Source organism: Nerophis ophidion, linkage group LG03 (genome assembly GCF_033978795.1).
Source record: "Nerophis ophidion isolate RoL-2023_Sa linkage group LG03, RoL_Noph_v1.0, whole genome shotgun sequence".
Taxonomy (NCBI): Eukaryota; Metazoa; Chordata; class Actinopteri; order Syngnathiformes; family Syngnathidae; genus Nerophis; species Nerophis ophidion.
Window position 1 is genome coordinate 24,854,100 of NC_084613.1, and position 25,407 is coordinate 24,879,506.

General features: G+C 40.5%; 1 protein-coding gene across 1 annotated transcript; it reads right to left on the reverse strand.

Moving 5' to 3' along the window:
- Positions 1 to 12: 12 nt before the first annotated feature.
- Positions 13 to 22,992, reverse strand: nup160 (nucleoporin 160). Its single transcript, XM_061894699.1, has 33 exons — positions 22,854 to 22,992; positions 22,478 to 22,586; positions 22,190 to 22,400; positions 18,958 to 19,180; positions 18,693 to 18,883; positions 18,356 to 18,592; positions 15,261 to 15,358; positions 15,027 to 15,111; positions 13,684 to 13,752; positions 13,535 to 13,618; positions 13,283 to 13,453; positions 13,117 to 13,216; positions 12,885 to 13,050; positions 12,662 to 12,792; positions 11,603 to 11,763; positions 11,336 to 11,472; positions 11,183 to 11,253; positions 10,944 to 11,106; positions 10,791 to 10,860; positions 10,627 to 10,725; positions 10,420 to 10,539; positions 7,812 to 7,907; positions 3,395 to 3,489; positions 3,223 to 3,319; positions 3,052 to 3,157; positions 2,830 to 2,990; positions 2,703 to 2,763; positions 2,530 to 2,640; positions 2,221 to 2,446; positions 1,999 to 2,140; positions 1,732 to 1,857; positions 259 to 354; positions 13 to 188 (listed from the first exon to the last, which is right to left on the reverse strand). The coding sequence occupies exons 1-33, from the start codon at positions 22,942 to 22,944 to the stop codon at positions 105 to 107; spliced, it is 4,188 nt and encodes a 1,395-aa protein (XP_061750683.1). The 5' UTR covers positions 22,945 to 22,992; the 3' UTR covers positions 13 to 104.
- Between the last annotated feature and the right edge of the window lie 2,415 nt (positions 22,993 to 25,407).

Here is a 25,407-nt window from a genome sequence, read left to right on the forward strand (position 1 = left end):
ATGTAAGTGCACTTTTGCATGATGACAACTTTATTTTCAATAGTAACAAAAACATTATTTACAACAAATTACTTAAATCGACAATTTTTTTTCTTTAAAAAAAGTTAAATATTAGCAAGTCTCATTTTTGTCGTCTGATCCACCAGCTTGTGGTAATCACTCAGTTTGTCTCGGAGTTTGTTGTAAATCTGAAACGACAAAATGAATTTTAGCGGAAAGTGTTTTTTAGACACAGACAAACAGGAAGTTAGGACTTACAATGACGTTAGTCTGCGTCTCCTTTAGGGCAACCATCAGCTGGTCGATGGACGTGTACGGCAGCCACACGCATGGTGCAGTGGCCGACAATGGCGCCTGTCCAACATAGCATCCACTCAGGTAAAGTGTTCAGTGTGTATCAGCAAGTCTAATTGAATGCCACTTAATACAAATTGAATGTACATGTCTGCAGATAGTTACTACATATAGTCAAAACTGTCTGTATAGATCAGGGGTGTCCAAACTTTTTCCACTGAGGGCCAAATTAAACCATGAGGGGGGCTGTTTTGATATTCTTTTTTTTTTTACCTTTAGGACTCCCAGGGACCATAGAGGGTCTCCGTCATTAACATGTTAAAAATAAGTCAAATTATTATTTTCATTTTTTTATGTAACGCTTACAGTAGATCTATATCAACTTCAGGTTGATATAAAGTTTAAAAAAAAAAAAGGTTTTATGCCTTTGCAGTCAAAGAAAACTTTGTTTTTTATAGTAAAACTGAAATATGCAGTATTTCATCCATTGCCCTAAACATTCAAAAACCAATGTTTGATCTGAATTAATTGGAACCCCAAAAAAGATCAATAATGCAGGACACCATTTATTTAAATGTATTATTATTTCTGAATAATCACAGTGAAAAAATAAATTAAATCTCACTAAATATTTTTGGGATCCAAAAGGTTGTTGTTTTACTTTCAACACTTAAGTTACAAGATCAACCTCAGATATATCTGTCGAATTTTACGTTTGAACTATTATTTTGTTTGTTTTATGCTCTTTTGTCAAAGAAAACACTGTTTTTATATGGCAACCACACAATATATGCACATATTTCCACATAAAACATTATAAAGTGAAATATTTGAAGTAATTGGAGCCTTGAATAGGTCAATAATTCATTATATATTTTTTTTTTTTTTTAGCATTGGCAATAAGAGCAAAATGAAGAAAGACAAAAGAAAAACAAACAGCCTGCATGGCAGCTTTGTGTCATTGCAACTTTTCCCTGTTGGATTTCACCTCATTCTACTTCTTTAGTGTCTTATTTATTTATTTTTGCAATAGCATTTCCAGAATGTGTGGCGGGCCACTAAACAATTAGCTGCGGGCCGCACTTTGGACACCCCTGGTATAGATAATCTTGACTAGTTAAAGTTTAAATTAACTGTTACTTTCTGGTACATTAAAATTGGCTCACAAGACTGTTTAATCTAATGTATTTTTAGTCATTCTGTCGTGGTAGCAGCAGCTGCCAGTTGTAGTGGCGTCATGGCAACCGCAGAAGTTGCTTTGTTGGTCACGCCAAAGAAATTTGGTGCCTGCCTTTAATCGCTGAATTGTGATTACACTAATTTCATTTTTTAAAATGCCTCTGGACATCAAATGTAATGCCATTTTAGGCCTTCATTTTTGCAAAATCTATTCATTGACCTGCAGAAACAATGTGTATGTGTGCTTCTGTGTGATACCTTAATGCCAAAGTATTGGTGTCCCCTCCCTAGTAGAGCATCGACGTATTCTATCACCAGCTCGGCAGCAGCATCAAGCAGGTCAAAGTTCAGGTAGAGACGAAGCAGCGCCGCCGCATCCACTTCCTGTAAATGATGGGAAATGTACATATACATTATATATATATATATATATATATATATGTATTATATATATATATATATATATATATATATATACATATATATATATATATATGTTTTTTTTTTTCTTTTTGTGGCTCTTACCTTAAAAGACTTGACGAGCCAATCAGGTGGAGGCATGCCATGTGACAGCAGCTTGGTGAGGACACAGCGGTGGTGGATGCCGTTGGCAGAGGGAAAACGTTCCAGGAAGGACGCCAGCAGGCGCCATGCTTCGTCTGCGGCGCTGGAAGGAGACAAGCGATTGGGCATTTAGAAGAAGAGGAGGAGGAAGATGGCGTGGTGGCGAGTATGACATCATCAAACCTCGATTCTTTGGTGTTGACCACAGAGGACAGCTGATTAGCCGACAACCACAGCCACGCCTCGTTCTGAGACTCCTCCCCCCCGAACTGCAGCTTGATGCACCTGTAAGTTAGCGCTTCAAACAACGAGGTGAGGGGCACCTTGAAGGTGTGACAGAGGCGTGAGGCGCACGTGAACAGGCCGCAGTCCAGTAGGAGGCGCACCAGTTCCGCGGCGGATGCTCCACCTCAAAGGGGAGGAGACAAGCGGGTGTTATAGCGGACACAGGCAAGGACAGGACAGCACGGTGGAAGGGCGGGCGGGGTTTACCAGCGATGGCAGCCGACGCCGGGTGGTGCTCGGCCAGTGTGAGACGACATTGGGCTAACGCATACTCCTTCTCAACATCTTTGATCTCCAAGATGTCCACCTGCCGTTTGACTGACACATGGCGATGATGTCAAAATGAGTAACGGTTGTGTGGATGGTGGTTGCGGTCTCACCTGGCCGGGACACAAAGTCTCCATCGGAGTTGCGTTTAGGAGACGCTCCTGGACGATCTCCCTGCAGAGTGCACGCAAATATTTAGACACGGTGGAAAAAACTAGTGAGAACCGTGCACGTGCACACCTGCGGTGGCCAGGCGGGCTGCAGCATCCAGGCGTACTGAGGCCGGATGAGGCGCAGGCAGTTAATGGCTGCCAGAAAACAGTTGACTTGCTTCTTGAGGCCCACCACGGATGGGACCTCGCGACCCAAACGCATCCCCAGCTCCAGCATGACCGAGCCCGCTGCAAACGTGCACACGTTTAGCACCGGACGCACAAGACAATGGGAATGTGCGATGGACACCTTTCCGATAGTTGTGTCTGTTGATGTGGAAGGCGTAGAGCAGCTCATAGTAGTTGTGGCTCAGCAGGTCCAGACCCCGCGCCCGGGACTCCATGATGGACACCACCTGTTGCGGTCAGATGCATTGTTGGCCGAGTGGGCAGAGGAAGAGGTAGCTCGATGCCGTGTTACCTCGTCGTGTAGGTTGACGTAGGAGAAATGGACCAGATCGTGAAGCTGGGCTCGTTCACACAGGACCACCACCAGCTGGCGCAGACAATCCAGTTGCCTGTGAACGCAACACAATTGCAATCACCACGTTACACTACATTGTGCATGTGTGTGAGGGAGGGGGGGCGCGCACATGCTTGAGTCTGGATTCTGGATCAAAGCCTCGTAAGCGTCACTATTGTGTCCCAGGTCCAAATGGTGTTTGAAAATCCGGGTCCACAAGGCAGCCTACGGAGGAAAAACGCAGCGATAAGAACCGCCACACAGACCCAAGTGTACTGTTCTGCCTACCCTAAGGTGAGGAGTCTAAGATGTCCTCTGCACCCTCCCCTGAGTGTAGCAATGGCCGATAAAGCCTAAAATTTATAGTGCAGCATCCTGCGATAACAGTTTATCACGCGATATTTTATTTGGCGTATAGAATAATAACTAGGGGTGTAACGGTACACAAAAATTTCGGTTCGGTGCGTACCTCGGTTTAGAGGTCACGGTTCGGTTCATTTTCGGTACAGTAAGAAAACAACAAAATATAAATTTTTTGGTTATTTATTTACCAAATTTGTAAACAATGGCTTTATCCTTTTAACATTGAGAACACTATAATAATCCTGCCCACGTTAATCCACATTAAACTGCCTCAAATTGTTGCTTTGATTAAATAAAATGACAAACCTTTCTTCTACATATAAAAAGTGCAACATTAAACAGTTTCAAGTCAACTCATCATGCTTAATTTATTACAGCATTTGGGAAGCCTGTAGTTGACTTTTATTATGTAAATGTTATATTTTTGTCAACATGTGATAGCAGGCACCCTGCCATTCAAAACTAGGCTGCTACATTACTAATGATTAATGTAACTATTGCTGAAAAATAGTACAATTGTAATAGGAGAGACTATTCATCCCTGAAATCTATGGACTTCATGTTAGTTCATGTGAATTAACAGACGGACAGGGCTTTGCTGCCCCTAACACACGCGCGCATGCACGCACACAGCAAAATGAGCTAACGTAACGCTAAAAGCTAATTAGCCTTCACATCACCTCAAGCCAGAACTGTGAGTGAGCTGAACTGCAGTTTAAGTTTCTAGAATGTCAACGGGCAGAGCAGCTTGTTAAGACTTTAGATTACAAACTCGTTCGATACACCCTCGTACCGAACAAAAACCCCCGTACCGAAACGGTTCAATACAAATACACGTACCGTTACACCCCTAATAATAACAATACAATAATTCAAAGCAGGTTACAAAGGCTCCTATTTTATGAGGTAAAACATTGCCTTATTTTTTGTTTTATTTTCTCAAAGCTGTTAGTAATCTACAACTGTGTGTTTACTTGCTGTTGAAACATATGACACCTACACTTCTGTTAAAACGTAATAATCCTTTATTCTTCTGTTTGGATACTTTATATCAGAGGTGTCAGTCAATTTCACTGAGGGCCACATCACCGTTATGTTTGGCCCCAGAAGGCCGCTTCTAACACTGAATACTATTATTACACAATTTTTTGATGAATTTTATTAGATATTCTAAAATGTATAAAAAATATGGTAAGTTGCGTTAATTTCACCTCAAAATGTTGTGTATGTTACTGTAAATGGAAAAACAGTACTGTGGTTTTTATGGTTAAAAAAAAAGCAGCTCAGTTGCTAGAATTTTACTGTAAAACTAAATTAGTTTTTTTTTTTAATTTAAATTAAAAGAAACTGCAATTTTACAGTAAAATTATGGCATCTGAGCATCCAGTTCGTTTTTTTGTTTGTTTGTTTTTTTTTTACCACAAATTAACCACTGTAGATTTTTCGTTGTTTTACTATAATGCCAAAATGACACCATAGTTTATTACAGTAACAAAAAGTAGTTTTTTTTCCATTTAGAGAAAAATGCTGTAAAAACCACAGTAAATTTCACAATTTTACCATGAAATCTATTGCTACTTTTACATTGCACAATTTGATGAACTACTTGCTTTAAAATCATTATTAGTACTTATTTCTATTTAAAAAATGGTTTAAATGTTTGATAATATTTTTGCATAACTAGACAATATTTAAGTTAACATAATTTGCAATTGCATGAGTACATTTTTTTTCTCCCAAAATAGAAAGAAAGCGTATTTTTAGTAAGAAAAGTTACAATACTTTATTGATAAATATTTCCAGGCTTTCGAGGGCAAAATAAAATGAAGTGACGGGCCACGTATGGCATTCAGACCTCGAGTTTGACACCTGTGCTTTACATTAATTGTGGGTATCGATCCAATACCAAGTAGTTACAGGGGCAGTATTGGCATACCAATGCTGACGTTTCAAATTTTCAAGTACATTTTCACTACAGCTATAACAAGGGTCGGGAACCTTTTTGGCTGAGAGAGCCATGAAAGCCAAATATTTTAAAATGTATTTGCGTGAGAACCGTATAATATTTTTTTAACACTAAATACAACTAAATGCGTGCATTTTTAGGTAAGACTAATATTATTAGAGTATAATTGGGCTTTTGTTCTTTTTACTAACATTGTTATTCTTAAGCTAACCAATAATAAATTAAATATTTCTTACCATTAATGCGACTTCTTGAACTGGTGTGGTTGAAACGGATGGATTAATTAAAATGCAAGAGAATGTTTTATATTTTGAACGTTATTTTTAACACTGTGATTACCAGCGGTATTATTCATTACTTTTCATGTTAAGCAATGTCAGCTAAGATTTTTCTGAGAGCCAGATGCAGTCATCAAAAGAGCCACAGTTTCCCTACCCCTCATCTATAATAAGACAAAAAATACAAGATGACAATATCAATGAAATATTTAAATTATTTCCTATAATTGGCTCTGATTTCAATTCTTTGAGTTTTTTGCCCTTACAGTATTCTGTCCAGTGACCCATTTGCTGACTTTGCAAATATAAACATGTGTTTTGAATATTATCCGCCCACAGCTCGGGGGCCATTCGCGGCCCGCAACTTTGTTTTAACAGCCCGCGGCACATTTTTAAAATAGTACAAAAAAAAATTATATAGAAAAGTGGAATAAAAGACCAAACAGTCGAAATATTAACAAGAACATGTTGCAATGGTGACTAATGACACAAAGCTGGGCATGAAGGCTGTTTTTTTCTCTTTAAAACTGTAATTGCTTAAAAAAATTATCAAAATGTATATTATTTTTTGACTTACTAGTGGCTCCAATTACTTCATGTAAAAATTCTACTTAGGAATATTTTTAGGGAAAATATTGCATATTTTGTGTGTTTGCCATAGAAAAAACAAAATAAAAACACCTGGAATTGACATGTGTCAAAGTACTCATTTTCTCATTAATTGTAATTACTTTTTTTCATTTTGACAGAAAAAATACATGTACTACTTGAAACTACATACCTTTTAAACTTTAATAGTATCCAATGACACAACAAATATTACAGTATATCATACTTTCCAAACATGTTTTGTCTAAATAAAAGTACTTAGCTTTACAGCAAATTACCCATCAAATTAAAAAAAATGTCAATACATTTTACATTGTCCTTTTCAGTATATCACTGTAAATTGATCAAAAGCTACCATTGTTTTTTGTGTTAAAATTCTGTTGACTGAACTGCCAGTTTTTAACTGTAAAATCTTGTTTTTAATGGTGTACTACTGTAAATGGAAAGAGAGTACATTTGTTTTTACGGTAGAAAAACTGGCATCTATGTTGCCAGAATACAAAAATAACTTGTACTGTTTTTCCCATTCACAATATAATGTTGTAAAAACCAATGTTCATTTAACACAAGAATTCTGTCATCTGAGCTGCCAACTTTTTCTGTAAAAAACCCCAAAAAACAGTGGTACTGTTTTTCCATTTACCGTAAAATGTTGTAAATAATAAAAAAACACTATTTTTACATAAAAATGTTGTAAATGTAAAGTTTTTTACTGTGAAATCGACAGTCTACTTAAAACAATTTATACCAATAATAATGAAATCCAGAGGCAAATTCATACATTTGCTGTTACATAACTGCCATGTGGCCCTCAATGAAAACCAGCTTGACATCCCTTATCTAGAAATTAAAGAATGAACAGTAAAAGTAAATGTATGACTAATTTTTAAAACTTTTATGAGTGGGGTCCTTCTGGATCCCTGAAAATTAGTGGGATTTTTTTAAAACCTCATTGTTCAAAAATTATCAAAATCAACGTTATTAATCGTTGACCTATTTAAGGCTCCAATTACTGTACTTCACGTCAAATAATACACTTTGAAAATTTGGGGGGAAAATCTTTTTCCATAAAAACAGGGTGTTCTTTAACAAAGGGCATAAAACAGTTTTGTTTAATTTAAAATTCACATCAACAGATCTGAAGTTAATCTAAAGATTTAAGCTTAGAAAAAATATACTACTTATTTTTTTACTTTTTTATGACAGACAGACACTTCCAGGAGGACGTGTTTGTTCGCTTGTCTCTGTCAAATGTGCAGACACAGCTGGAACATGTCATCAACATGCATTATGACAATATAACCATAGTACTAAAAACTCAAATTTACTACCTGACTGTTGACATCATTGACAGCTTCTGCCAACGCCAACGTCGCCAACTGGATCACCAGCTCCGGTAGACCCACGTCCTCCAGCAAACGAAGTACCTAACACACACACACCCACAGAGCAGTCATCAGTTGCTAGCATAAGCACACCTTGCATGTTGTATGAAGTCTGTAAGCATTTGAAATTAGCAAAAAGAGAATGTAGCGTGAAACCATTTTATTATGAAGACTACTATGAAGTCTCCTCTTTGTTTTTTTGGAGCACTTGACCACAGTGCTGTGTGCGTGGAGTTAAGATGTAAACGAAAGGACCTTCTGAGTTACAGCTGATATCCTTTCTTCATAGTGAGCTTACACCGCATCACCGGTTACAGTTGTAAAAGTCACTTACGATGGCCTGTTTTTTTCCCCCCCTCTCTCATATATATATATATATATATATATATATATATATATATATATATATATATATATATATATATATATATATATATATATACACACACACACATACAGTGGGGCAAAAAAGTATTTAGTCAGCCACCAATTGTGCAAATTCTCCCACTTAAAATGATGACAGAGGTCTGTAATTTTCATCATCGGTACATTTCAACTGTGAGAGACAGAATGTGAAAAAAAATCCAGGAATTCACATTGTAGGAATTTTAAATAATTTATTTGTAAATTATGGTGGAAAATAAGTATTTGGTCAATAACAAAAATTCAACTCAATACTTTGTAATATAACCTTTGTTGGCAATAACAGAGGTCAAACGATTACTATAGTTTTTTTTTTACCAGGTTTGCACACATAGTAGCTGGTATTTTGGCCTATTCCTCTATGCAGATCTTCTCGAGAGCAGTGATGTTTTGAGGCTGTTGCCGAGCAACACAGACTTTCAACTCCCTCCACACATTTTCTACGGGGTTGAGGTCTGGAGACTGGCTAGGCCACTCCAGGACTTTCAAATGCTTCTTACAGAGCCGCTTTTTACGGAGCCACTCCTTCGTTGCCCGGGCGGTGAGTTTGGGATCATTGTCATACTGGAAGACCCAGCCACGTTTCATCTTCAAAGCGGTCACTGATGGAAGGAGGTTTTGGCTCAAAATCTCACGATACATGGCCCCATTCATTCTTTCCTTAACACGGATCAATCGCCTGTCCCCTTAGCAGAAAAACAGACCCAAAGCATCATGTTTCCACTCCCATGCTTCACAGTAGGTATGGTGTTCTTGGGATGCAAGTAAGTATTCTTCTTCCTCCAAACACGACGAGTTAAGTTTATACCAAAAAGTTCTATTTTGGTTTCATCTGACCACATGACATTCTCACAATCCTCTGCTGTATCATCCATGTGCTCTCTGGCAAACCTCAGATGGGCCTGGACATGCACTGGCTTAAGCAGGGGGACATGTCTGGCACTGCAGGATTTATTCCCTGTCGGCGTAGTGTGTTACTGATGGTAACCTTTGTTACTTTGGTCCCAGCTCGTTGCAGGTCATTCACCAGGTCCCCCCGTGTGGTTCTGGGATTTTTGCTCACCATTCTCATGATCATTTTGACCCCACGGGATGAGACCTTGCGTGGAGCCCCAGATCGAGGAAGATTATCAGTGGTCTTGTATGTCTTCCCTTTTCTGATAATTGCTCCCACAGTTAATTTTTTCACACCAAGCTGCTTGTCTATTGTAGATTCACTCTTCCCAGTCTGGTGCAGGTCTACAATTATTTTCCTGGTGTCCTTCGACAGCTCTTTGGTCTTGGCCATAGTGGAGTTTGGAGTCTGACTGTTTGAGGCTGTGGACAGGTGTCTTTTATACAGATAATGAGTTCAAACAGGTTCCATTAATACAGGTAACGAGTGGAAAACAGAAGAGCTTCTTAAAGAAGACGTTACAGGTCTGTGAGAGCCAGAAATCTTCTGTGTTTGAACTGACCAAATACTTATTTCTCCACCAGAATTTACAAATAAATTATTTAAAATTCCTACAATGTGAATTCCTGGATTTGTTTTTCACATTCTGTCTCACACAGTTGAAGTGTACCTATGATGAAAATTAAAGACCTCTGTCCTCATTTTAAGTGTGAGAACTTGGCTGACTAAATACTTTTTTGCTCCACTGTATATATGTATGTATGTATGTATGTATATATATATATATATATATATATATATATATATATATATATATATATATATATATATATATATGCCATCTCCAAGCAACCACAAGGAACTTTTCTAACCTATTATGCCAGAGAATCAATTCTGAATCGAAGAGTCAGACGAGGAATCAGTTTCCAATCGTTAGGAGCCTAAAAGTTCACCCCTTACAGTTTGACCCCAAAAAAATGCAGCACAAACGGTTGGGACACGTTTGGAGAGATTTTGACAAGTTGGGGAAGAGAATGTATTTTACTATAACTTAAAAACCATAATGGCACAAACAAAACATTTCACCGTAAAAATAAACGGCAGTGTTCATTTAATAGTTGCAATAAGGGCCGCCAACATTACACAGGTGCACAATACTACCATGGAGCGGTTAATTGATATCATGCCTTATGAATCGATACGACAAAAAGCAGGTATCGATCTGTAGGAGAGCACCTTGTTGTAGTAGTGCAGTCGTGGCGTGCAAGTGGCTTCGTCGTACTCGCCGCCCGTCAGCTTGATGAGAAACTCCTCCTTCTCCACCTCAGCGGCGGCCTCGTGGAAGCACTGCAAGGCCTGACGAAGGAAAGAAGTCGACTGAAGGGGGCCTGACGAGATTAAAGGCTGTGAGTAGGACGGGTGGGGAGGTGAGCTTCAACTAACCTTGTGACCCTCGCCGTTAGCCAAGTAGCACTGCGCTAGCATGAAGCGACAGGATCCGATGTTCACCAGACACCACTGGCCAATCAGACGCACATACTCCTGAGTGAAAGGAAGTGCTTGGTTTAAGAAGAGTCATAACCACGTGAGCTCTAGTGAGCACTTACCTGCAGCTGCGTGTACTGACAGTTAGCCATGAGGCATTCTGGGAAGTGGAAACTGGGATTAATGGGCCAGCTGGTACACATCAGCTAAGGAAACACTGGATCCAGATATTAGGAACAGTCTCGCTGGCACATTGTCTTCACGAGTGAGGATACAGCAGCTGTGCCAGAAGCTGGACCACATTTGAGATCAAATCGGTCCAGATGAGGACCGGGCCGCCTGCTGACGGGTCGCTGTTCTGGGAGAAGATCTGGGAAAGGATCATCTTGCGGGCAGAGGTCTGGTAGAAGAGCTCCACCAGCGTCTGAGGACTGAGCGCTAAATAGCACAAAGCACGTGTCAGCAGCCGTTCTTCAGAACCACCAGAGACGCCTGCAAAACACGGATTTCTGACCTGTCGACTTGGAGACAAGACACGGCGAGTCGGACAGGTCCAAGGCGGTCAGGTGCTGCAGGTTAGCTTCTCTGGAGTGGGAAAACAGGATGTCAAAAGTTAAACACCGGAACTTGTTAGCACAGGCAGGTCTAGGGATTGGCGAGGACTCACATGGTGTCGTCAGCGACAGGACAGCTTAGACTTTGACTGACGTGCTTGAGCAGGAAGTACGAGGACAGGAGGTGGGATGCACGTGGGATCACTTCCTGTTGGATCTGAAGGAGCAGGGCACCCCCGCCGGCCAGCACCTGACACACACACACACACACACACACACACACACACACACACACACACACACACACACACACACACACACACACACAAAGAAGTTTAGTTGTTGCTTAGCGCCACTTAAAGATGTGCTTGTGTACATACGTGGTCGCCGAGGCGCAGGCAGAGCTTGAGGAGGAGAAGCAAGTCGCGGCACAGGAGCGCCCGCGTCATGGTCATGTGACTGAGGGCCTGGCAGATAAGCGAGACGGCGGTGGTGCTGGCGTAGAGCTGGGACAGGCTGAGGCGCACGCTCACCGTTTGACCTGCCAGAAATCCAGAATGTCAGTTATAATTATAACTAATGAGAAATAGTATTTGTCTGCCATCTTAATCTACCAATCAATTAGGGCTAGACAATATTGGTTTGACCTATTTTGTCAAAACTACTAATTATCTACCAGCGAATTTACTGTTAACAGCTGGTTACTGTCTTTTGTAACATAGTTCTATCTAAAATTCAGTCAAAATGTAATAATCACTCATTCTGAAACTTTACATTATTTCTGGGTGATATTACAAATTTGGGTATCAATCCGATATCAAGTAGTTACAGGAGCAGTATTGGCCACACCAATGCTGATACTTCAAAAATTAAAGATGAATGAACAGTTATATTTTTGATCAAAATTATAATTAGAGAAAAACACCTGTGTCCAGGGACTTATTTACGGAGTTTGTAAACAACAATAATATCTAATCAAATAGACCGTCTACGGATACTATACCATCTATGGATACTATTCTTGGTATTATTACTGTTGATACTTGTAACAATCAGCCCACCTTTTTTACATTTGAGAGCTCTAGTTCAGCCGTTAGCATATCCTCCGAGCATATTTAGCTATTCCTCATCCTCCTAGCATATTTAGATATTCCTCATGCTCCAGTAATAATGTTACTTGTAAGAAAGTTTATTTGCCGCCATGGAGGCAAGGATTAATGATTGAGACATGGCACTGTGGAGTGACGCTACCAAGAATGATACATCGTATTGAGGACGCGTTTATTCGCTTGTGGCTGTCAAATTTGCAGAACAGCTAGAATGTGTCATCAATGTGTCATTTTTATAATATAAATATGGTTTTAAAAGCTCCATCTTCGGCCGATTTATATTGAGGGAGTGCTGGGTTGCACAATCAGCCAATCAAGTTAAAGTATTACCAGGCAGGAGTGGACTTTCTTCAAAGTCAAGGTCAATCTCCAGGTCCAGCTCCCTCAGCAGAAGCAACATGGCCGCCATGGGGTTGCGGATGTCCTGCAGTTTGTTCTGAATGTCCTCCATCACGTTTTGACTGCAAACAAGATAGAATACTCAGCTCAACACCACACCAAGTGTGTGTGTGTGTGTGTGTGTGTGTGTGTGTGTGTGTTTGTGCGTGCTTACTTGTCATGAGACAGCAGGTTCTCCAGGATGAGATCAGCTGTTCTTTCGGGTGACTCTGCGTGTTCTAGAGCTTTCTCCATCTCGTACGCCATGTCTGGTGACACGGCGTCGCTCAGCAGCCGCAGACAGGTTACCAGCGTCGCAACACCTCGACCCACCTCCGCATCTGGAGGACACGGCGAACACGTGAACACTACATACACGTCCGCGCACACAAAAAGGAGGCGCTAACCTTCAGTGAGGAGTGTGTCGTCGTCGCAGAGGAAGTAGTCGTCAGATGACAGGTAGAGGTGGTCCACAGCCAAACATGGCAGCAAGAAGGAAATGAAACCCTGAAAGGACAACATCTCCCTTGTCAGAACTTGTGGGTCCCAGCTCAACACCTGGTCAGTATTTACCTTCTTCAGCAGGCACATTATGTGACTGTGTGGACTGGCGCTCAGAGCAAGTGGCATGGACAGAACCTCCTGATACTGCAGGCAGCAGGCGTAGAACTTAGACCAAAATTCCACCTGGAGCTGTCGATATTCCTCCTGGGAAAACTCAAACTCTGTGACGCTGCTTTGGAGCTGAAGGAGAAAGACACAAAGTGATTATTTTTCTTGTGAGAATCACGAGACAACTCCGTGCCACCATTCTGCCGTCATCACCTCACTCTCCACAGCCAGCGTCACCTCTTTCTTCAGACCCTCCCACGATATGTCGGTCATGACGTCCTGGCCTCGGCGGAAGATCTGATTGAAGACAAACAACGCGGCGGTCACGTGGTGACCTTTTAGAAACATGTGCATTCACACACCTGTAGAGCTTTGAAGATGGCCGCCGCCGTGAAGCCAAGAGGAGAGAAGAGCACGTCCAAGTAGGTCTCCTGTCAATCATCACAACTTCATGTAAGATTTGAGCATTTTATGCAATTCAAACTAGGGATCCACCGATTAATGATGTAAATATTTGGCATTTTGACGTACATTGCATTCACCTTTGTTTTTGTTATTTCTGCATCAATATTTTTTTTTACAAAACTACATCTGCAGATACTACACATATATCTGTATAATATTTTTTTTTTTTATTAAAGTACTGTAAATAGTAACCATTGCTAGAGCACAATCCCTTTTACCCTACAGGAGAAAAGTTTTGTTTCAGCAGGAACCCATTTTTTCTCAACCCCATTTAAGAAGAAAAAAATACACTTATTGTCAATAATTCTCCGCAAATATATTTTGACATCTGATAGGGCATTTATTGGAATTCTTGTGAGAATTATTCTCATGTCTGCTAAGCTGCGTTCATGTGGGCACGCCTCCTATATCTCTCCTAATGTCACCTACAGTACGTCTCCACTGCTGACCTTTTTAAAAACTTTAAAATTTTGCCGTGAAATAACATTTTTGCTCTTCTTTCCTGGCGTCTTCCCGGTTACAATTAGTTTGTTTTCGCTACTACAGCGAGGGAGTCGCTCAAAAAGCCTTCTGTCAGCAATACTTAAAAATCCAAACTTAGTTTAAATTGACTAATAGGAGTCGTATTATATAAATAAAGAAGAGCAGGCTGCAGCTCACACATTATCATACTTTCTGTAACATCCAGGAAGAAATTATGTCAGCCAGCTTGATATAATGCCTCAAATATAAGCTACAAGAAGGAGCCCAGAATTATTTAAATTTAAATGTTCACAATATTTTAGGGTTCCACAGAAGGAAATCTTACAATGTATCAAATCCAAAAACTACTATAAAATTGTATAAAGTTGAGTAGATGGCGAGTTATTATGATGTAGATAGAGAAATCCCTTTTTTAAAATAATTTTCCCAGGAAATTCCCCTTAATTTTATAAGCAAACGTTGATGCTACTCTTAGACACATCTAATAAAGATGTTAGTGAAATCCCCTGATGTTTTTAGTGCTAAATTAACCTCAACATTAGCGCCCATAAAATATTATGTTGCTACTGGTCCAACGCTTCCTAAAATTAGAAAAAGCCTTGCCCAGCTGTTTACTAATATCTACTATTCATGTTTAAATAACTTTTACTGCAAATGAATATCGGCTTTCGGCGTCCTTGACTATTAATAAACGGTATCATGAAAAAAACATATTGATTGCTATAAGAAGTGGATTGACAAGCGACAGTGGACTTACTCTGGGATCCTGGTCCACTCCAACGTGAACTTCATCTTCAGGAGGAGGCTGAACAAACACTTGATTCCACTGGCCTGCTGTGTTACTGACAGACATCAAAACAGAATCATTGTTTTTTCTCTCAAGAAACTTCATAAGAGAACAAGACGTTTTAAAACGTTATAATATAAACAATAGGAATGTAAGTTGTAGACAAGGAAGAGGTTAGTGTGGGAAGTTCTCAAGCAGACTCACTGCTCATAGTTGATGTATTTGACGATGCTGCTGTTTGAGTCGTCTAGCCACAGAGCCCAAATGTCAGTGGAGGTCAGCGTGAAGTCGACCAGCGTCTCCTGTGGACATACATTGCATTGCAACTAGTACATATCAGGCCAAATATCTTTAAGTGCCTCAAACATGAGTGCGCCCTGCACATTTCAGTAAGCACCATATCCTAGATATGTTCCTTGGGTTATGAAGCAGTTCCGTTCCGAGGCAATGATGTAAGTCGGAAAAGTAACCCCTTCCTCTCATCCCTCTAGTATTCATTAACATTACCAATTAGGGCTGGCGGAAAAAGAAAATGATTCACATCCTAATCCACATTTGCGATTCATGTGTAAATATAAACTGATTGAATACTTAAGAATCACAGATGGGATCCATATATGATATAAATTCGGCCGACGATAGAGCTTTAAAATAACAGTAGAGTGGAAAAACAAGTTTACTTTACATGCTTATTTGTGTTTCAACATATCCATTAAACCATATCCAACTGTATTTACAATCCGTAAAGTATGTGAAAACGCTGTATAGACATCACAAAATGCCACAAATTCAGTCAGCTTCTAAAACTGATTGCTCATCCTCTTTGTGTTCGGGCTCAAAAAATATAAGGTCCTGGATCATAATAATTCCAAACCCAAAGGTTGTTGGCTCTCACAAAGTATGCTTGATTAGCATTCTTGTTGATGAGGAAGGGATCTTTGGCTCCTAGCGTGACGTCACGCGATCACGTGATTGGCTTCCTCCTTAGCTCTTCTTCTTCTTCTTCTACTGCTGCTGCTGCTGCTGCTGCTGCTACTGCTGCTACTGCTACTGCTACTACTACTAATAATAATAACACAATGAAGCAAATTTGACCGCGGCAACTGAACAAAAGTGTCCTCGCTGCAATGTAGCGTCCTTGCTAGTGGCTAACGTCTTTTGGTGTCATTAATCGGATAAACATGATAATAGCTCTAATATAGAGGCTACTCGTTTTTACACACTACTCCATGGCGGCAAATAAAAACACTTCTTAAAAATATCCCTGGAGGATAACAAATAGCTGAACCTGCTACCCTACACACCATCTGAGGATATGTTAACTACAAGCTCTTGAACGTAAACACAGGTAAGCGGATCATACAAAAATCGACAAAGTGGTTAGAGCAATATTTTTTACCATCGAAAAATCTTTTGTCATTTTAGTTATTGTTTACAAAATCAGGAAACAAGTCCCCTTGTATAGGAAGGCTTTAGGGACCAAAGCCAAATTATTTCAATCAGAGCCAATGATTGTTACACCGCCATCTAATGTTTTTGTCTGATTATAATTGTAAACAAAAATTGAAAGATTCAATGATCTTGAAAGTTTTATGTATCAGTATTGTTATGACTAATACTGCCCCTGTCACTAATTTGTATTGGATCGATACCCACATTTGTAGTATTGCCTAAAACTAATGTACAGTATCTAAACAAAATATTTGTTCATTACATTGTAACATAAGTGTAGATAGAACCATGTTTCAATTATAATTATGATCAATTATAACTGATCAAAAAATGAATGATTCAATGATCTTGAAAGTTTTAGGTATCAGTATTGGTATGACTAATACTACCTATGTTACTACTTGGTATTTGATCGATACCCACATTTGTAGTATCGTCCAAAACTAAAACAACAACAAAATAAGTGTTCATGACAATTTAACACAAGTGTAGATAGAACCATGTTACAACAAAAAGTAAACAGATATTAACAGTAAATTAACAAGAAGATTAATAATAGTATTGAGGAAATAATATAAACAGAAATGACGCAATGTGTTACCAATTGAGTCAGGAAACAAATTAGAAGTTTTGAAATGGTTCTATCATCATTTACACACCAAATAATATATTGTGATATGAATCATTATCGTAGGAGCCTGCATTATAAATATTTATCGCAATATAGATTTTAGGCAATATTGCCCATCCCTAGAGCACATTTAAGAAAAATCATAAAAACACACTTGCGATTACAACACTACTTGTACGTAGAACAATATATTATTCCAATGAAAATAAGACGCCCCCAAGTTAATGCAGTGGAAAAGGAGTATCTCAACAGTAGCACTATCGCACCACCAGACCGTGACTCTACACACCATGCTTGACTCCCGTGTTGCCAGCCATTTAGACAAAAGTGGTTGCGTTTTGACTCATTTTCAGTGGATACTAGTAAATGTGTTTTGCTATACAAGCTGTACATTGACTACTCTAAAGCATAACCACGCTTGCTGAAGTGTTAGAAATGCTGCTGAAGTGGCAGCTGGTTGCATTAGCTCACTGCTCTTAATTTCCTTTGTCTTTTGTATTCTTTAATGTTGGCCTCTTGTTCCTACGCATTTACCTTATTTTTGGTGGACTTTTTAAATCTGCACTGCAACCACATAATTTTTCCTTTTGTTGGATAACTTATATCCTATCCTAATAAATGATTGCGTTAGAGATCGACCGCTTATTGGTGTCGATATTTGGTATTCTGACGTACATAGATACCAGCTTATTTTTGACTGGTGTGGGGTTTTTTTTTGTTTTTGTTTTTTTTACAACTACAACATAACTTCATCAGCAGATACAAGAGACACACATGGTACCAGTTTTTAGTTTTGTTTTTTTAAAATGTGAAGTACATAACTATTGCTAAATCCATCAACTGCTATAAAATCGAGTACATGGCCAAGTATTGTGATGAGAAATCCCATATTTCTAAATAATTATTTCGAAATGCAAATGTCAATGCCACTCTTAGACACACATTATAAAAATGTGTGTGAAATTCCGTGAGGGTTTTTGGTGCCAAATTAAGCACATAAGTGCCACATAAAACACTTATGTCGCTACTGGTCCGACGTTTCCTAAAACATTATGCTAAAAAAACTATTTAAATCCTTGTTTAGCTGTTTACTGGCATAGACTAAACATGTTAAAATACATTTGAATTCAAATGAATATCTGCTCCAAATATCGGTTATCGGCCTCCTTGAGTACTAATAATCTGCATCGGTCGATCTCTAGTTTTTGTGGCTCACCTGAGTGGAGAACAGCGAGGAGATGTGGTCCAGGCTGTAGCGATTGTTGTCAGTGGGGACCAGCTGCAGTACGATGAACTGTCCTCTGTGGGGCGCCGCTAGGTAGACGGCCAGGCACAGGCCGGAGGCGGCGCAGGAGGTCAGCCGCAGCCTGTGGCCCATACCGGCTAGACGTTTGACCCTTTTCGAGGCTGGCATGTAGTCCAACATATCAGCCTCCAGCAGACATGCTTGATCCTGAGCACACGCCATCAAATATTATTTGAACATTTCAGACTGAGTCCTCTGACGGGTCCAGCATCTGGATGTGCAGACTACCCAAAATTAATCCGCTCACCCTGAAGGACCACATGCGCAGTTTGTGATCCTGACACAGTGCCAAGATGATGGAGTCGTCTTCCAGCTCTCTCACCGCCAGACTGACCACCAAGTCAGCAGGGGTCTGGTCGCCCATGATGGCGCTGGGCATCCAGACGGACAAACGTTGCTTCATGGAACTCCGCTTTAGCTCCACCACCGTCACACCACCTGCACCCGTAAAAACACATTGTCACACTTTGACCTTGTCGCGCGTAACCGCGTCGCGAGCAGCGCAACCTGACCCTGCGCGCCGTGTGCAGGAAGTGTGACGACCATGATGCCCCCAGCGGGTGACGCCAAAGCGTAGTTAGCGTCTCCCTGCTGTGTAAGCCAAGCTGTGGCGGCGCCCACGCTTCCAGCAGGGGTCAAGGCGCTGGGGATGGGAGCGCTGTGACAAGCATCCTGCAGGTTCAGTTTGGCCGCGTCAGTGAAGATAGACTGCATGTGAAGCTCCGTAGCCAGCTCCTGGACAAGTTACACAACACTTTAGTTGGCGTCTATGTACAGGTTTCACACAACTTTTCCATGGCCAAATTCAAGCACTTTTTAAGGACTTTCAAGATCAATTTTCCAGTACCCTTCAAAAGCCGAAAACCAGTTCGAATCAATCAACAGCCTTGTTGTTTGAGGTCACCAAATGCTGTCTGTAAGAAAAATATGGAAAATCTGCTAAAACCTAAGCCTAACACTGAACCAGCAGTTTTCATTAGCTGAATGGGGCATAGGAAATGAAGCAGTGTTTCTGTAGACTATTCAATGTATTGGTGTGTGCAAATGTATCTACATTTGTGTTTTTCAAATTTCTTGTTCTTTTTCTTACTTACAGGACTCAATGACATCGAACAGCACGGATTAATTCACACCAAATCTGTGCTTGTAAACTTCATGATGTGAAATAAATACATGCACCCTCAAAATGTAAATTTCACTCATTTATTAACAAAACTGTTATAAGGATAATAAATTAAAGGAAAATATTTTGTTTGTTTCACAACACCTCATTCACCTTCCATTAAGAATATCTAGCCTTATAACTGTGGCTGAGATAACAAATTAACAAAAAGACAGAAGTTAACTTGTTTTGCTTTCACTGAGGTAGCCAAACAAGATAAGTAGACAACGAAAATAATAAAGCAAGACATGCATACAACCAAGTGGTGTAAAAACTACAGCATCATTCATATTAACTCAGTTCTAAGTTGTGAAAAAGGTTACAAATTATACATTACATGACCTTCACAGTGCAAAGAAGTCCAATAATGTAAACCATTTTAATGCAATTAACCAAAACGGACAAGTAAAGTAGATAACCAAAATAATGAAGCAAAAAAATACATCGAACCATGTTGGATTTCCTTTTTGCAAACTTTGCAGCCGCTACACGTAGATTTGGTCCACGTTTAATCCAAAGTTCGTATTTGTCATTTCCCATCCAATGTTCATTAAAACGACAACCTCCCGGCATGATAGACAGTTATTTTTTTCCATTATACAATTAGCCTATTGCGTCAGACTGCCGAGAAATATGATTAACATTTCCAAGCACTTCACCCAAAATTCTAGCATTTTTCAAACCTTATTAACACAACATTAAAATCCAAGCATTTTCAAGGTTTTTAAGCACCCTGTATGTAGACCTAATCGAGTACTCTAGAAAAGGGGTGTCCAAACTTTTTCCAGCAAGGGCCGCATGGGGCCACTTTGATCTTAGACATTAAAAATACTAAAACCAATACATGTCAATAAATAGAAGATAAACTTAAACTATCTGAACACAACAAATCTTAGCTTTATGTTATCGGTAACAATGTATATTTTCTTTGTTATTTTGCACTAAACTTGGAATTTTCAAGCATAAACATTGCTAAATTAACTAATAGTACAGTAGTACTGGCCACAAGACTATTGCTGGGTTGAAATCACTTGACCTAGAGGCACATCCGGGTTTCATGCAAAGTTCGAGTTCATTCATCCATCCATTTTTTACCGCTTGTCCCTTTTGGGGTTGCGGGGGGTCGCTGGCGCCTATCTCAGCTGCATTCGGACGGTAGCCGGTGTACACCCTGGACAAGTAGGAATTTCACTGGAATGCCCTTGGAATTCAGATCTCCGACTTTGAATCGGAGCATTGTCTCAAACTTCAAGTTGGCTTCAAAGATGGCTGCTCTGGATGCAAACAATAATGTAATCTTCTATTATACCCTTTGTTAGTCCTTCTGACTAGTCTTTCTCGCACTAAACGTCCATATACGATGTATTGTTGGACGTTTATACGGTAACATTATGGTATTGTAAGCTACATGTATTTCATGTGTATTAAGTTACAGTTAAAGTACCACTGATATTCACACACACTAGGTGTGGTGAACTTACCCTCTGCATTTGACCTATCTTTGTTCCACCCCCTGGGAGGTGAGGGGAGCAGTGAGCAGCAGCGGTGGCCGCAGTCGGGAATCATTTTGGTGATTTAACCCCCAATTCCAACGCTTGATGCTGAGTGCCAAGCAGGGAGGTAAAGGGTCCCATTTTTATAGTCTTTGGTATTACTCGGCCGGGGTTTGAACTCATTACCTACCGATCTCAGGGCAGACACTCTAACCACAAGGCCACTAAGCAGGCTATTGCCAGCAATAGCATCTGTCCTGTGCATCTACCGTGTGTGAAGGTTGCCAAAAGAGTGCATATTTTCCCACAAGTAGTTTATTGTCAGACAAGGGAAGCGCAAACATAACTTTCACGGATGTCTAGCATATTAACTGCAACGCTCACAACTCGGCTGTGACGTCATTCCCAGCTGCGACTTCCCTACTGGGTAAACGGATTAATCAATCACTCAATGATTATTTATATAGCCCTAAATCACTAGTGTCTCAAAGGACTGTACAAACCACAACACAAACCACAATGACATCTTTGGTAGAGCCCACATAAGGGCAAGGAAAACTCACACTCAGAGGGACTCACACCCAGTGGGACGTCGGTGACAATGATGACAATGAGAAACCTTGGAGAGGACCGCATATGTGGGCAACCCCCCCCAGGGGAACCGTAAGCAATGGATGTCAAGCGGGTCTAACATGATACTGTGAAAGTTCAATCCATAGTGGATCCAACACAATCGTGAGAGTCCAGTCCAAAGTGGATCCAACACAGCAGAGAGAGTCCCGTCCACAGTGGAGCCAGCAGGAAACTACCACAAGTGGAGGCAAGCGGAGGCTTGGGGTGGTTTCCTGCTGGAGGATCACTCCATTGATACATTCCCAATGTTAGCATTTAAATTCGGCTTGCGCATTTCAGCGGCTTGCAGATATCAGCAATTTGTCTTTCAAATTGCAGTTTATTTTTTGGGGAAAAAAATGTTGTCCTTGGAATGTGTCGCAGGCCAATCAAAAACAAGCAGCGTTCAGCAAATGGCCCGTGGGACGCACTTTGGACACCACTATTCTCTGTGTGCACGTGCGGGGTGTTACTTACACTGCGATACATGCGCTTCGGATGGGATAGCACCATTCGGTGAACACTCCGATTGGTGGCAATAAGGACAACGACATTATTGGGGGTCTCAAGGATGCTCACACCTCCCGGCACCACATTGCAGTGAGTGAAGCGGAGCTTGATGGCGCTGTTGAGCAGGTTAGTGTCCAGAGACTGCTCCACCAGCTGCAATGTGTCTCCTGAAGTGGACCTGCAATGAAAGTCCAAACAAGCTTGTTGTTCAAGAAAGCAGGAAGACTGCTAAATTTGAGTAGCAGGAGTCCTCACCAAGAAATAAATCTGTTGCTGGTGATTGAATGCGCTTTCCCGCCGTCGTCATAGTGAAAAGCTCCAGCTGTGTCTGGAAACTTGAGAGCTCCAGGTGCAGGTGTTGACGCTGCACATTAAACATACATGTTAAGTTAATTCCATACAACTTGACGACTTTTTAACTTCCAAGTTCACTGCCGGCATAATGATGCACTCACAAGCCACAAGTACGCACCGAGACCAAAACATTCAGTATAGAAAAGTCACGTACTTGACGTCAGTTAGCATTCGAGCGCTACACGCTCCTGTTAGCATGGCATGAGAAAGCGCTACAAAACGCTCAAAAGCTTGGACAGTTCGGACAATACGACACCACCTCCAGGTGAAAGTTTACCAGATTTGATGTGGACTTCTCTAAACCTCTGAACGGGTTCCCTCTCAAATCCACATATTTCAATGAAGCTTCTTTCCAGTGCCGCCGCCATGTTTGCCTCATGGAAATATGACGTCAGAGCGAAGGCGCGCGCCGGCCTTTTCAAAGATTTAAAGAGACAGTCCAACTTAGCATGCTCCCTCCATCCATTTCCTACCGCTTATTCCCTTGGGGGTCGCGGGGGGCGTTGGAGCCTATCTCAGCTAGAATCGGGCGGAAGGCGGGATACACCCTGGACAAGTCGCCCCTCATCACAGGGCCAACACAGATAGACAGACAACATTCACACTCACATTCACACACTACGGCAGTGGTTCTTAACCTGGGTTCGATCAGACCCCTAGGGGTTCGGTGAGTCGGGCTCAGGGGTTCGGCGCAGGTCAAAACACACCCGACTCATCGTGGAGATAAAAACTTCTCCCTATCGGCTTATTACAGATACGGAAACAGCAGAAGTCAGACTGATTTGCAGGTGTGTAACTTGTTCAGAGTTTATGCACTGTGTTGGTTTTGTTCTTTGAACAAGGTGATGTTCATGCACGGTTGATTTTGTGCACCAGTAAAAAACATGGTTACACTTTAGTATGGGGAACACATATTCACCATCAATTAGTTGATTATTAACATGCAAATTAGTAACGTATTGGCACTTAACTAGTAATTAAGTACTTATTAATGCCTTATTCGGCATGTGTTTATTATAACCCTAACCCTAACCAAATAACTCAAAATTAAGTCTTTGTTACTTAGAATATGTTCCCCGAGTGTCCCAAAAACTCAAAATTAAGTCCTTGTTACTGAGAATATGTCACCCATACTAAAGTGTTACCAAAAACATATAACTTTGTCTTGAATTTGAAAAAAAAAAGGAGAGTTCGTGAATGCGCATATGAAAATAGTGGGATTCGGTGCCTCCAACAAGGTTAAGAACCACTGCACTAGGGCCAATTTAGTGTTGCCAATCAACCTATCCCCAGGTGCATGTCTTTGGAAGTGGGAGGAAGCCAGAGTACCCGGAGGGAACCCACGCAGTCACGGGGAGGACATGCAAACTCCACACAGACAGATCCCGAGCCCAGGATTGAACCCTGCAGGACCTTTGTATTGTGAGGCAGACGCACTAACCCCTCTACCACCCTGCTGCCCACCCGTAGCATGCCGTGTAAGAAAAATATTAGGGCCCGAGCTGTAAAAAGCTACAAAGTATTGAAATTGCTTTTGTCATTATTATTATCCAACCAATTCATTTGCATCTAACATGCATGAAAACTCACCAATTTTTGCAGGCGCATCATGTCTGGCAAAAAATTTACAATTTTGGAGGGGCTCAAACACAAAATTGTAAATTTGACTTAGTAGCGCGCCCTTAAAAATAAAAAAATGTGACGCATGAATCTGCAACCAGATTCATGTGTCATCACAAAAATCAATGGATCCATTGATTTTCGTGACATCTATCATGAGAGGACGCACATAAAAATCTCAAGAAATATGTTTGAAAATAAACAGAAAGCCGGCCATTTGGGTTTCCAACGGCTAGTTTTATGCTAAAAACAGCGGTTGTATACTTGACCCGTCAGGGAACTCTGACCAAATGAGCCAAAGTTAAATTGAAAGGTACTAGACAGATGGGCAATGATAAATTGTGAAGCAAATTTGCCTATGTCATCAGATGTGGGTGTGGCATGGAGCCAAACTTTGATTTGATGGCTCGCCACAAAATTTTTAACAACACAAATCCTAAATAATATGGCTCAACAAATTCAGATGTTAATCACAATTGGTTCAAATAATGAAGATGACACCTATCCTTAACCATTCATAGCATAAACTGCTCCTTACCATTAACAGTCAAACTGTCATTACATCACTTTAGGCAAGGCAAGGCAAATTTATTTATATAGCACATTTACAACAATTTTTTAAATTGAACCAAAGTGCTTTTCAGGTTAAAAAAGTACAGCAAAAAAACAAAAAAATAACAAAGAACATAAACAATGATTGAGCTAAACAAGATAGTGCAAAAGCAATACGGTAATAGGGGTCGAATAAAAAGTAAAACATTGCAAAATAAAAAATAATAATAATAAAAGTGGGACAAATTGAAAAAAAAAAAAGATCGGTGATGTCAAGCATGCCGGATCAACCCCGCAAACAAGTTCAATTCGACCCGTGAGATGAGTTTGCTAAGTGTAAAATTAAGCTGCATTTTTAAATGAAAGAAACTGCTGTTCTAAATGTATCCACCGAATGTCGCAATAGCAATTCTGTTAGGCGAGCAAATAGTTACATGGCAGCCCCAGAGTTTGACCTATAAGTAAAAATTCCTCACACAAATCAACAGACCGTACAAAATAACAATGTACCTTTAGGGTGTAGGCTCAACCAGTGAGTATCTACCAAGTTTGGTAGATACCTTTGGGGGACTGAAAAGCACGTGTGTGCAAGATTTTAGCAAGATTTGTTGAAAAACATGGCCGCCTTTCAGCAAAACATTGATGGGAAACCTGGCAAC